Source organism: Pholis gunnellus (assembly GCF_910591455.1).
Source record: "Pholis gunnellus genome assembly, chromosome: 18".
In the NCBI taxonomy this organism is placed as follows: domain Eukaryota; kingdom Metazoa; phylum Chordata; class Actinopteri; order Perciformes; family Pholidae; genus Pholis; species Pholis gunnellus.
The window spans coordinates 1893946-1908748 of record NC_136545.1 but is presented as its reverse complement, the minus strand read 5'-3'; the positions used below and the strand labels follow the sequence as shown (position 1 = coordinate 1908748).

The 14803-nt window shown below is 42.3% G+C and overlaps 1 protein-coding gene across 1 annotated transcript; it reads left to right on the top strand.

The window, feature by feature from the left end:
* The first annotated feature begins 75 nt into the window (after positions 1–75).
* crata (carnitine O-acetyltransferase a) lies at positions 76–12087 on the top strand. Its single transcript, XM_079178560.1, has 14 exons — positions 76–214; positions 2060–2356; positions 2539–2657; positions 3086–3139; positions 3852–4017; positions 4463–4637; positions 5095–5273; positions 7666–7766; positions 7988–8107; positions 8220–8342; positions 8970–9105; positions 9442–9504; positions 10041–10178; positions 11184–12087. Exons 1-14 carry the CDS (start codon positions 188–190, stop codon positions 11397–11399), a joined length of 1914 nt encoding a protein of 637 aa, XP_079034686.1. The 5' UTR covers positions 76–187; the 3' UTR covers positions 11400–12087.
* The last annotated feature ends 2716 nt before the right edge of the window (positions 12088–14803 follow it).

The window sequence follows — 14803 nt, the reverse complement described above, 5'->3', positions numbered from 1 at the left end:
TCACACCCACCACTGAGCGCCGCTCACTCTGTGTTGAGCAGCTGACCTGTACTATACACTCAGGAGTGCTGCCAGCCTGCCTCCATTGGGTCTGACCTATAACGCAGATTCATTAAAAGGACAATACTTGATGCTGCACTTTGAGCACTGACTGACCTGAAACTGGGGGCGTTTCTCCGAATGCACAATGTGGGGCATTTGCAGCAGAACTATGGTGAGTAGGGCACTTTTAGCTGATTATGATTTTTATATTATGAGCAAAAGACATTGAAATTCATATACTTGACTTCCGAACTATGGACTTAAGATAACCTTAATGGTTGTGATTTATCAGTTCACGCTAGGTAGTTAACTAACGCAAGGTGGTGAATGAGTTTTTGCTAGCTGTTAGCAAAGTTTGCTAATTTAGCTCGTAGTGAACTGAAGCAGATAGCGGTAGTTAACAGTCACGTTAGCAAAGCTAAGTGGGTCAAAGGTGATTGTTGTGGTTCGGTAAGGTTCCAACGTTAGCTAAAAGACACTCGAGGACAAGCTTGGCCGAGACTATAGTAACATATGTTAATGTTACTATAGTCTAACGATGCTAACTATAGATTATACTATAGAATAACTGATAACAAAATAAACTCATTGTTACTCAATGCTACATAGAATGATGAGTAACAGCAGTTTGCTATTCGACAAACGCACCTGCTCGGAGTAACGGCAACATGTCTGAAGAGCATTTCAATATGATCGGACATAAACATAGTCCGTTCACCTACAGCAGCATATGTAGATTACGTTTATACGACACTGACGTCAGCTGTGTCCTCGAGTGACGGATATCACAAATATATAACGTTATTCCTCAGCAGTTCATGGTATAACATAATGCTGCAGGAGACTTGCTTATAATTGATTTAACTTTTTAATGTTTGTTCATCAGATGCTATAAAATTGAATAAGTTGGCGATGGAAACCGCAAACTAACTATAAGTCGTGCATTGTTAACCTTCTAAATATGACGTCATCCTCTAATTCATTTTTGATGTTCACTTTACCTTTTACTTCTTAGTACTTTTGTTGACATATTTGTCCACTCTGTAGTCGAGTTGAACGTGAGTACAGGCTGCCCTCTACCGGGGACATGTCGCTGTTAAAGGGCGAATCATAGCCCCATAGCCCAAAGTGAATCATCAGCCCAAATCATAACCTTGCTTGAAACTCCTGTAAAACCATTATATATGCAATAAAAACACATGATAAGCATACAAAGCTTCATAATACACAAAGATAAAATGTTAGATAAATATGTCACCAAATAGTGCAGGCGGACAACCACGAACTCTCATGTCAATGTCAATCATGATCGTTTCAAGGTAAACTGAGACAATCATGATAATCAAATATTTCTCCAAAAAAATTAAAAGAGTAAATAATATGGGTAAATAGACGTCAATTTAGTGGACACTGAATCGATTGGATTGTAAAGCTAATTATGTGTTTGAACTAATTTAAATAACTTCAACTCGCTTGAAAATCATAGTGTATATATGATCACAATTATTCAAACAATGCAGAACATGTGCATTTCAATTCACAGACTATTAGCCTATTAGCGAGTAATATCACTGGCTAAATATTATCCTCAAAAAAGAGACAAGTGGGTTAAACAGAGATAGAACACCGTTCCTAAAAAAGTCTTAAAACGCAATTATAATCCAAATAGTCACACTCTTACGCACACTACGCAGTGTGTTACAACCGGAAAAGTTTCATCAAGCAACAGCGCCTTGCACTTCTACTACTCTGTACTGTTATAAACCTTATCATCATCCTCATCCTCCGCTCTGTCTTCATCTTCTTCTTCAGACTGTATACATTCTTGCTGTGGGTGTGTGAGCGGATTGCAACATGTACTGTCATGGTCCTTGCATTAAATGATCAATGGACTTGTACTTGTATCGCACTTTTCTAGTCTTCCGAACCACTCATAGTTGCCTGGGGAAATTATAACGCACTCTTTCAACAAAATGATACCACAAAAGAATTTATTATCCTCTCGCTTGTCTCTCAGGTAAAGGTGGGGATGGCGAAACCCTGTGGCTTAATGAAACCCTGTCACTTGGTGAAGCCTGTGTCGGTGACTCGGGTCTCTGGCAGATACCTGACCCACCAGAAGGGACTGCCCAGTCTGCCTGTCCCTCCTCTGCAGCAGACCTGTGAGCGATACATCAGTGCCCTGGAGCCCATCGTGGAGGTGGATGAGCTGAAGCACACTAAAGAGCTGGTGGACGAGTTTCAGAAGGCAGGAGGGGTTGGAGAGAGACTTCAGAGAGGCCTGGAAAAGAGAGCACGGAACACTGAGAACTGGGTGAGACTTGTGACTCTATGCATCAAAACCGTATAATGCGTCCTTGACTCAACCTGTTTGCTTTCCTTCTCAACACAATTTCATTACAAAGCCCACTGACATTTGACTTCTTTCCTTTTAATAAACTATTCTCCATGTTGGCCTTTTTTTGACTGTGTTTCTATGTCTCTGTGTCTTTGTAGTTGTCAGAGTGGTGGGTGCAGGTTGCTTATCTGGATTACCGGTTGCCTGTGGTGGTTCATTCAAGTCCGGGGTTGGTCTTGCCTCGCATGAGCTTCAGTGATAAGCAGGGACAGATAAGGTGATCACTCATACAGTCTGCTCAGCTCTGTTTTTACAAGCCGTTTACAGCAGTTTGACAAGCCTCCTTCAGAAGACCGACGGCAGAGATGCGGTGTGTGTGGTACTGTTGGCCTTCTACACAGTATGTCAGACAGGGAGTTGACCTGATCAGGTTTGATGCACATACATGAACGGTTTAGCCCAACGATAATCACTTTGTTTCTATAACAACTCTAGTTTATCACAGTGTCTATTTATTACATATTACCAGCACACAATGCACATTTTTTTAATATCATGCAGCCGTGATCAGTTCTGTTTTTTTTTAAAGTTTTCAGAAAGTGCATTTTTAAAACTAGTAGATATTACCTGTATTTTCATCATTCAACCAACATCAGGATAAAAGGGAACCTTTACATGAACATGGATCATGTCCTCTCTGTTTAGGTTTGCTGCCAAACTGATAGCAGGTGTTTTGGACTTCAAGATGATGATTGACAAGTAAGTACTGTGCTTATAACCATCTCCCGATTGTCCTATTTCTGGTTTTGTCTCTTAGCTTCAGTTTGTTATCACTGCTTTTAGTAAAGATTTGCAGCCCTGATTGATTCTGCCTACTGTACAGTTCCTAAAGACGGGAGCACGCCTCCACAGTTGGCCTGACAAAACCACATCTAGCACAGATATCACATTATATACGATGCAAAGTTACATCCAGCCTTGACTATCTTTCATCCAAGTTAGCTTAACTAGGCAAGGTACTGTTAGGTAAGGTAGCGACCTGGGGCCCCAACTAAGGGCCAAACAGCTCTAGATTTATTATGATGTTAAGAAATGACTCATGTGGAATGATGTTACTATTCTAACTCATTGTACCCTGAAATAACTTCGAAAAGGCTCCAAAGCTCTCCTTGAAACCGGCCCAGCCGTCGCTTTACATTCTTCAGCATTCATGTAGCATCAGCAGGCTACAGCAGCATCCAGCAGCCAATGAGCGACTGACGCTCCGCTGCTGGACAGAGCGCTGTGTGCTTGTTTATTCAGAGTTTATTAATATTAAAGTGTCAAGTGTCCAAATTACAACAAAGCACTCCATGGAGTCCCCAGCAATACCGCCACCAACTGTACAGACAGACAGACCCGACCCGCTATTGTAATGACATGATATTGTGGCTCAGTCAGTGTTTAAGTGCAGGTCTTGTATGTCTTGCAGTGAGACCCTACCAGTGGAATATCTGGGAGGGAAATCTCTGTGTATGAACCAGTACTATGAAGTGATGTCATCCTGCCGTGTCCCTGGTCTGAAGAGAGACTCCGTGGGGAACCACGCCAAGAGCTCCAGGCCCCCTAAACACATTACTGTAGTCCACAACTTTGAGGTGAGGAGCACCGGTCAAAGACCAGGGGCCTGTTTCACAAAGCAAGTTCAACTGAGTGTGGCTCTCTGGGTTACCTGGCATCAATGCTACAGGAGAACTGGTGTGGTTGGTGGCTCGGTTATATAGGCCCAGGTCTTCTGAGATTGTCAGTATTTGTTTGGTCTGCTTTGGGGTCCAGTAGACCATTTCTAAATATCTTCTCCAGCTCATCTTAAGATCATTTCCTACAGTGTGCTGGTATAATTTCTAACAAATACCTGGAACAAAAATCTTAAGTTCCTTTGATGTATGTACAGCGTTATGTTCTGATATGAGAGCACACTAACCAGACAACAACTGCTATTATTTTGTCTCTGGACTCATTGAATCAACTCATTGAACAACTGTCGAGTTAAAGTGAGAAGCCTGACGGAGTCTTTCTTGTCTTTCCTCCACATGGAATCAGTTTTATGTGTTAGAGGTGTACAACAGCGATGGGACTCCATTGACAGCTGATGAGCTCTGTGTTCAGCTGGAGAGGATCTGTAGCTCCTCACCACAGACCGACATGGAGCCCGTTGGCATCCTCACCACCCAGCATCGTGACTCCTGGGGCAGGGCCTACGTCACCCTCACCCAGGGTGAGCTAAAAGACCAGTGACATTGATCCAGCTGGCTTCTGAGTGGCTGGCTAAAGGCTCAAACAATATGTTCATACATTTGATTACACAAAGTCACCCTGTAAGCCTCTTTACATTTCTATCCAATCAAATTCACAGACATCCCACCCCCTTCTGACACAAAATGCCTTGCCAATCAGCTGTCAATTAAACGAGATATGCTGCTTTCAAGTTTGGTTAAATAACAGTATTATTGTTATTAATGACTGCAGTAAATAGCCAGGCCAATAAAAGGCAAAAACTATACATGTCATGAGGAATGGTAACAGAGTTTTGACATTAAAACAAATTACAATAACACTGGGATGCATTCATAATATAGCAACTCTAAGTATATATCAGATATTTAGTTAAACTGTTACTGCCTGATTACATAAGAACGTCCTGTTTTCTTTGTGTGTGTACTTGATGTGTCCAGATAAGACCAACAAAGAATCCGTGACAGCGATCCAAAGGAGCATCTTCACTTTGTGTTTGGATGGAGCGATGCCTCAAGTGTCCGATGAGACGTACCGCAGCAGTGCTGCCGTCCAGATGCTGCATGGAGGAGGCAGCCAGTGGAACAGTGGCAATCGCTGGTTTGACAAGACGCTGCAGGTGACCCACTGAGTCACACACACACACACACACACACACACACACACACACACATAGTGCAGTTATTAGTAATAGTTGGACTAATGTTTCCCTCAGACTCTCTACAGGCTCGGGCTGCTGCTCTGTCAGAGCCATGTTTTCATTTGTTCATGCTTGTGTGTTTCTTCCAGCTTTATGCGTTTTCCTAGCCTATAAATGTGAGACTAAGTCCAAGAGAAAGGCTTTATAGTCGTGCTTTGACAACCTTGTTTTTTGTTTGAACTTTCATGCCAACAAAGCCACATTGAATATAGTCCCACAAGGGCTGTTTCATTAAGCAAGATTACCAGTTAAACCAGGCTTATTTCTGTAAATCAGGTTTTTTACCCAAAAACATCTGCTTCATAAAAGAGGTTTGAATAGGTCTGGCTGTAAGATAGAGTGGAAATGTTCAAAAATCAGTTTCAGGTTCAGCTGACAGACCAAGTGGCAACCTCCACTGCTGAGAAATGAAGCTGAAGCTCCTCAGATGGACAGTTGAGCCTGGCTCCTAAAGCGAGTCCATCCCCGTGGACCTCCATGTTAAAATGCAGAAATAAACATGTTTGCAGCCTGGTCCAAAACATGGTTTTGGTCTCTAAAGCTAATATCTCCATTCATGACATCTGTACGGGGGGAGAACCTTTATACAACTCACCCATTTGAATGATGTTCGGGCTTAAAGTTAAGTCTAGCTGTCTGCTCTGCTGCGTCACCCGGCCGCCTCTGCTCCACCAACGCTCCGCCTCTTTGACCCTTTTTAGAGTCAGCCTGTGTTGTCACTGTCAAGATGGAGATGACAAAATGGGATTCACGTCAGACATCTGTCCACATTGCACTCAAAATAGCCCGGATAGCTATGTTCACGCCACCTGGCACTGCACACCAGTTAATCACTTTTGGGAGGAAATAAGTGAGTCACTGTCTGTCTTCCTGGGCTGCCTCGTCCCACTGTCCCCTTCACTGTGCTTACTAGGAGACATCTCAACAATAGATCTGAGCAAAACAAACCGCCGATTACTCCTCGTGGCCCTAACTATCGCCAAGAAAACTATCCTCATGAACTGGAAATCAAGGAATAACACACACATCACACACTGGAGAGATGTAATGGTAGAGTATATTTATATATATATATATATATACCGCCTCCATCATATACAGTACAACAGAACACCAGTCCATCTGGTCATCCATCACTACGTTTTTACAAACGTGACACCACCTATCCTATTAATATAAAATGTGTATAAGTATATATGTATTTAGTATTATTATTGTTGATTTTTGGGTCGTGGTTTGCAGCCAGTGGACGGGGCGATACTGCCCCTGACTTTGTTTACGTTAAAAGCCTTTTTCCGGACATTATTATTTTATAATTTATGTAATTTGCCCTTATTTATGTACTTTCCTGTTTGTTTTTTTGTTTTTTGTTTTCCCATCTCAAAAGGCTCAAGGACACACACACATACACACACACGCACTGTTCTCCCATACACTGACTATATGATGTTTGCTGGCAAGTATCCCACTGTTCTTGTTGTTATGTTATGTCTATGTATGGTCTCTTGTCCTGCAATAAATAATAATAAAAAAAAGATGGAGATGACACACTGTAGAAACTATGGACATAGTCTCTGTGTCATGTGTAGAAGAGTCAGACACAGTGCTATTTCTCTCCAGCAGTCCCTCAGTACTGCTGCACTGTACGTAAAACCTGACTTCATGTCTTTTTTCAGTTATCTACACAGTATTCCAGTCCACATGTGTGATTTTAAATCTAATGCTGTTAAACAACTGCCTTACTTTACTTCACTCATGGCTGTCTTATCATGGTAAGAAATATGTTCTCTGTGGAATTTCTGACCTCACACTGCGCTTTGGTGAGAAACACTGAATGTTAATGTGAAACTCCTCATCCCCTTTTAATTGCTGCGGCTTTGTTTATTCATTTCATTTATATTCTACTGTAGGTTTAATATGTACTGCTCCGTGGCCACAGACATTGCAGTTTCGTCTTCACATATCAGGTTTTTTTATTGTGAGTTCATATGATCTGCGTTCATGAATGAACAGGTTTCACTGGTCCCATTAGGTCCTCTATACTCTGAAACACTTCAGTCCTGGTTCAGTGTGTTAGTCCCATTGAAGCCAGGCTTTTCACTACATGCCCTGCTTTATGAAATACCAACGTGGCTTACTTCAGCAGACTGCAGACTTGCTCCAAAAGACTTTGAATAGCTCTGGAATGTAAATACTGATGTAAAGTTGGTAACGGAGAAACTTGACCTTGTCAACAAATTCCTCAGGCGGGCTTTGAAGCAATTTCTTGTTTAATGTTTTGTTCTCTAAAAGTTTCTGATTTTTCTTTCAGTTTATTATTGGAGAAGACGGGACATGTGGAGCTAACTACGAGCATGCCCCAGCTGAGGGCCCACCCATAGTGGCCTTGATCGACCATGTTGTAGAATACACGTAAGTAGGTCGAGGACTGATTAGACTCTGTAGGCGTCTTTTTGGATTTCCTCTTGTCAAGAGTGTCTTTGACAGTTCAGCAATGAGACAGAGAGTACACAGAGCCATGGACAGACTGATCACAGGCAAACAATCCCACTTGGACAACTATGGCTTCATTAAGTATCACTTCGTTTTTTCTCCCATCTCATGTGTCGCATCTTTCTTGTTTGTGATAACAGGAGTAAGCCAGAGATGACTCCGTCTCCCATGGTGCCTTTGCCCATGCCCCAGAAACTGCACTTCAACATCACACCTGAGATCAAGAAGGATATTGAGGAGGCGAAGCACGCCATGAACATGTGAGGGCAGATATGAATATGACACTCAGTGACCAGTAGAATATGTATATATATATATATATATATATACACACATACACAATTCTCTGTCTTGTCATTTCTTCCACCTCAGACTGGCCCAGGACCTGGATATGAGGGTCATAGTATTTGGCCACTTTGGGAAAAATGTCCCAAAAGCCCACAAGATGAGCCCTGATGCTTTCATACAGATGGCGCTACAACTGGCTTACTACAGGTGAGATGCTGAGAAGTGGTGTGGAGATATGACTGTGGTTGTATGCAGACATTTTACTCTTTACATTCTAAGCAGAGCGTTGCATGTAAATAACCTTTATCCCACAGTTAGACTGCGATTCTTGTTTCCATAAACTGGGATGAGATGTTATGTGTATATTCAGTATTGCTCACTGAATATACACACGTTGTGTATTCTTTCACTCTAACAAACATGGAGTGCATTTTCTACCTCATAAGATGTTTGCCAGGATGATTTTTCTTAAAGGACCAGATTTCAGGGGATTTATCGACAGAAATGTAATCTAGTATTCCTAACTGTGTTTTCATTAGTGTATAATCCCCTGAACTAAGAGTTGTTGTGTTTTCGTTATCATACAATGAGTCCTTCATATCTACATCAGAAGCAGGTCCCCTTGGAGTCTACAGGAGCCCAGAAAGGACAAACCAAACACTGGCTCTAGAGAGGGACATTTAAGTTGTTCCGTTACCTGAAGGCCATCGTAGGGAGGAGGGTTCAGCCTCACCACTAGATGCCACTAAATCCTACACGCTGCTGCTTTAACTGAATCCATGCATCCATGATGAGTAGCCAGTAGCCGCTCTGTCTCTTCTCTTGTCTCGGCAGGATGAACCAGTGCTGCTGTGCCACGTATGAAAGTGCCTCCCAGCGTATGTTCAGACTGGGCCGTACTGATACAATCCGATCAGCCTCAAGTGCCTCAGCTACCTTTGTCAAGGCCTTCGATGACCCCAGCAAGCAGGTCTGATGAGAGGGAACGTTTATTGGGACGTATTAGTATTTACAGCAACCATTTGAACATTAAACTGACCAGCTGTCTGAATTGGTAAAGCTGGGCTTAATTAATCAGCCTGAACATTAAGGCTGGAGATGTATAGTTGCTTCTAATTACACGTGCGCTCGATGGCTGCCTCATATCCTGCGTCTGGCCTAAATGGTTCAAAGAGAACTCACAGTTGGTTGACCGCTTAAACATAAAGTTTCAAGTCACCTTTTTCAAACATATCTGAAGCCTGGTCAACATTAACTTGCTCTCAGATGTGTTGTAACATTCCTGTCTCCTTCCTGTTTTTCACAGAACACAGAGAAAGTTGATCTAATGGTGAAAGCTGTAAACGCACACAGGTCATATACGACCATGGTGAGTATCCACAGGACCTGCATTGGCAGAGTTGAGGATGCACCTGGTGATAATCTCTTTTCTTATTGTCAATAAGTGTAATGAGCAGACCCAAACCAACAGGGAGTGTATCTGCTAACGAGCAGAGTGTGTGGATGTCTCTTCTTCCTCGGTCCATAGAGCTCCATAGAAACACATCAATGAGCCTCACTGTTGCTCTGGTGACATGTTCCTTCATCACCATCAACACACACACTGTACTTTATTTAGACTCAGTCCCACATACACCGTCCTGCTGACTCAAGTACTCACTAGAGCAACACATGTGGATTCATACGCTGCTGAAAATAGTCCCCAACAAATACACCTTTCCTCCTGTCTGAGTAACGGTTGATAAAAGCTACAGTGACCAGCTGTTTTAGGATAATACTGGACTTAGTGTTAACTGCTGGTTGTTTGCAAAACTACAAATATAGAATGATGCAAGCCTTATTTTTTTAGTCATTAACGTTTGGTGACTAACATCACATATGAAGGAATTCTCTCTATCCCCACAGGCGATCAGTGGCCAGGCCATAGACAGACACCTCCTGGGCCTTAAGATGGTGGCTGTTGAGGACAAGCTCTCCATTCCTGATATCTACACAGACCCCGCCTACGCCAAAGCTTTACACTACAAGTTATCTACAAGTCAGGTATATTCAAGGGTAGGGGTGGGCCATAGGATTCATTTCAGGCAGGATCACGATCTTATTACAATTCTTTTTCATGTTTGTTTTTAAGTCTATTTTGCACATTATTGTACAGTACAACCTAACTGATTTCCCTACTCTAAGAAATATAATGTAATATAATCAGAGGTAACAAAACCTACACCAAAACCTGTTGTTCACTTTCTTTAAAATGTATCAGTTACTTATTGAAATTGCATCATAAATTAGATCCAACACAAGTCGATTATCTAAAGAGAAAGTGTGTCACTTTTAAAGCTGGTTCGTCTGTTTCTGTCCTTCTTCCTAAACTAAGGTGAAGAGCACCAGGAGCTTTTCATGACTGCTGTGTTAACTGTACGCTAAACTATTAAGAACACACAAGGCCAAACTGCTTCCAAGTTGCCACATGACCGGTGGCTGACAAACAATGTAGCTTTTAAAATGCTATTCTTTTAAAGCAGCTGACTCTCTCCACATAAAACAAACCGGCGGAAGATTACATCACTTCCAGCTAACTTCACAGAGAGCAATGAGGATCAGCTGTAAGTGAATATTCTCTAGTCCAGCTGACGACACTGAATCTGTCAGCATGTTGGCGTGTTGTTCACTGCCGAGACTGTTTGTAACCGTGGGCTACCGACAATGTTATCTTCACTCCACCTGTCTGTGAAGAGACTCAACGGTGTGAAGTCTGGCGGTGTTGGATCTATAATCCTAGACTCTGCTGCTTAAAGTTTCTGGTTTATTTCCAGTTTATTGTGTTTGCAGAGGTTTTTACAGCAGATAGAACTGCAACTAATAGAATCAGTGAAGGCTGATCGTGGAGACATTTTAATCCATCTGATATCGTCATATCGCACGTTCTTGGTCAGGGATGACACTACCACTGCATATTGTCCTATGATCTAACACTTGGACCTAAAAGAACAATAGATGGAAAATATGCCTCATGTATTTAACCCCATTACGTTCTCTTTACCTCACAAGGTACCTTCCAAGACGGACTGCGTCATGTGTTTCGGCCCGGTTGTACCCGACGGATACGGTGTGTGCTACAATCCTATGAGCGATCACATCAACTTTTCAGTGTCGTCTTTTAACACCTGTAAAGACACAAGTGCAGCACATCTGGCCCAGGCTGTGGAGGGGGCTCTGTTGGACATGAGGACACTGCTGGAACAAACACCAAGAGCCAAACTGTGAAGGTCCTCCAGGCTGTACGGGGCTAGTCTCAGTGATCAACCGCTGAGTCCCGTTTTAATAGGATGCCCACTCTTACTGTGATTGAGTTTGAATGACTGAACCCAACACCTGGTGCAAGACTGCCAAGCTCCAGCTGGTAGTCTTCTCCCCATGTTATTGATTGGTCGTCATGTGACCTGCCGTTCCTCTGGTGGAACAATGCTCACGCACATCACATTACTAATCACTTTTACAGACATTTTTGTAACTAATTATCTTGTTGATGGGTATAGATGGATATTTTATCATCAACTAATCACCTGATGAGTTTTTGCCTCTGTGCCTTCGCCCTCCACTGTTGTGGAGCCTGCCAGAGGTCACATGGTTTGTGGAATTGTGGAACAAATATGTGCGTTTGACATTCAGAATAAATCCAGAAAATGTTAACTCTTTAAGAAGTCTGACTCAGCTTTATTGGCCAGGTGTGTAGATAGCTGTCACTGTAGCTACGCAGCTAAAGACGGAACAACAGAGCAGAATAAGAAAGAAGATAAACATATATAACGAGGAACAACAACATTCTACGTCTACAAGTCTGACTTTTCTGTTAACAATAATAATAATGGTGCAGGGGGCAAACTTGCTGACATAGTGAATACATGACTGAGGGGGATATGTACAGTTTACAGGTATATGCAAGTACATCACATGTCGGACACTCTGACTGTTGAAGGTCTCATGTCCTCTACTTTGTTGCCACATGTAAACTATGCATTAGCAATCCAATAAGGCTTGTGCAGTAGTCTGAGTGGCTTGTGTCTATTGTGTGTGTGTGTGTGTCTGTTAGTCTATTTTTTGCAGTACAGTGGATTTTACACATTTTATAGCATCCTCTGTCCTTTTTTCTGATACTGATTAATAATCTTAGCTTTTATTATAAAGATTACATAAAACATTGTGCTATCTTGTATCTATCTAATCCTCGACTCCTTTTTATCAGAAGTCTTATTTATGGCTGCAATGAACACGTCTTTACTGAGCTTTTTGTTTTTTGTTCTTTCAACTCACACTTCATGTATCTGTGTCCACAGACTGCTACTCTGGCCCTGCAGTCAAATCTACTGTATGCTCGTTCATCTTTTTATTAATATGTGCGCCGTGATTACCTCACGGCCGCTGCTCTGGACTGCTCTTACATGGCGGTTACAGCTGATAACACCGTGTGGAGGCAATCCTTACATCATAGATATGCTCTGAAATTTGAATGTAGCACCTTTTAATTGTCTCCAACATGACCCCTAACAGGTGGAATATTACATGCTGTACTGATGTCTTCCTTTTTTTTCATAGTGCAACTGACAGTCACAAAAGTCCAAATTGAATCTTAAAAACAGGATCTTTATTGATTTTATCAGTTTAAAGTAGCCATGTTTGATTGGCCAGCAAACTCCTAGTCTATGGACCTAAACCCCAGAGAGTCTATGGACCTAAACCCCAGAGAGAGTCTATGGACCTAAACCCCAGAGAGTCTATGGACCTAAACCCCAGAGAGAGTCTATGGACCTAAACCCCAGAGAGAGTCTATGGACCTAAACCCCAGAGAGAGTCTATGGACCTAAACCCCAGAGAGTCTATGGACCTAAACCCCAGAGAGAGTCTATGGACCTAAACCCCAGAGAGAGTCTATGGACCTAAACCCCAGAGAGTCTATGGACCTAAACCCCAGAGAGTCTATGGACCTAAACCCCAGAGAGAGTCTATGGACCTAAACCCCAGAGAGAGTCTATGGACCTAAACCCCAGAGAGAGTCTATGGACCTAAACCCCAGAGAGAGTCTATGGACCTAAACCCCAGAGAGAGTTTATGGGGTATTGTCTAGAGCAGTGGTTCTCAAATGGAGGTACGTGTACCCCTACCCCAGAGGGTACGTGAGATTTTTTTTAAATAGATTTAAAATTAGCATCCATTCAAAAATCCTTGAAAAAATAGTTATTTAATAAATATTCAATACAATATAAGTGTAAGTTCATAAACTGAATGTTATATTCAGTAGGCTATTCAATTTCATTATCCTAAAACAATGCAATCTTCAGTGTTGACAGTTTAATAAATCAGACACTGATGATCTTTTTTTCAACCAAAAATGCTTTGCGCTGGTTAGGGGGTACTTGGCTGAAAAAATATTTCACAGGGGGTACATCACTGAAAAAAGGTTAAGAACCACTGATCTAGAGGAAGATGAGAGACAGACCCAACAATGCAGACGACCTGAAGGTCCCTATCAAAGCAACCTGGTCTTCCATAACACCTCAGCAGTGCCACAGGCTGATGGCCTCCATGCCACACCGCATTGATGCAGTAATTCATGCAATGAGCAGGGGTTTTCATTAGCTATAAGCCATAATCATCACTTTTTGAATTGGAATTACTGAAATAAATTAACTTTTCGATGATATTCTAATTCATTGAGTTGCACCTGTATATCCATTTGTCAGACAGGTGCTTCATGTCCCTCACTCCCGTAACTGTCCGTGCTGGATCTGTCCCCGTTGTTTTAAGGCATCAGCATGACTGCATCCAGCTAGCCAAACCTGTCTGGTACAGCTAGTAGAGAAGCTTTATGTACTGCTTCCCTTTCCTGCTAGTCTGCTGTCTGATTGTGAAAGTCAGGCTGATCTGATATCAGCTCGTTCACCTGGAGTTTCTCCGCAAAAGAAGTGGCTGTAGGTGTCCTGACGTCACCCATTGGTTTGGGGACATCGGTTTTCAAGCTTAGAGTTTAGCCTTTTTGACCGTCGCCATCTTGTTTTTGTGCAACCAGTCAACAGAAGTGGACGCAGACGTGTTATAGACCAGACAGAGAGGCAATGTTCCGCCCCTTTCAGTGTGTGCCATGAAGTTATAGACTGTGTATAAGAAGTGGACGTAGTCGCCGCGTCGTGGACTGCCGTTATGAAGCCTCGAGTTCAGCGAATTGTCTGTCGCTATCTTGACTTTTTGCAACCAATGAACGGAAGTGACCATATTTGGACTGTGGAGGAGTGCTGTACCCGCTCCTAAAGCATCCCCTGCTTTATGGTCTATTTGACTCTAAATGGACTATAATTTACTAAATGTACATCATGCTGTATTGAAGAAGACTTAAACTCATGGGCATTTTGTTAGTTTTTCCTTCTTAGGTTTCAGGGTTCAGCCTGTGCTTTCAGCCCTTGGTGTCATATTGTAGCGTGATTGTTTTCCCCGACTCTGCTAGTCCATGTTGATGTAATTTTTTATCACTTTACTTTTTTTTTTATGTATATTTTTTTCAATTTCATACTGGCCTTTTTCCCAATGTCACTTTTTAAAATGTCATGTCATTTTTCATGACTTGGTGTCACCGTCCTGTCACCTTTCAGTCAATCACTTGCCCACCTGTAAGATGG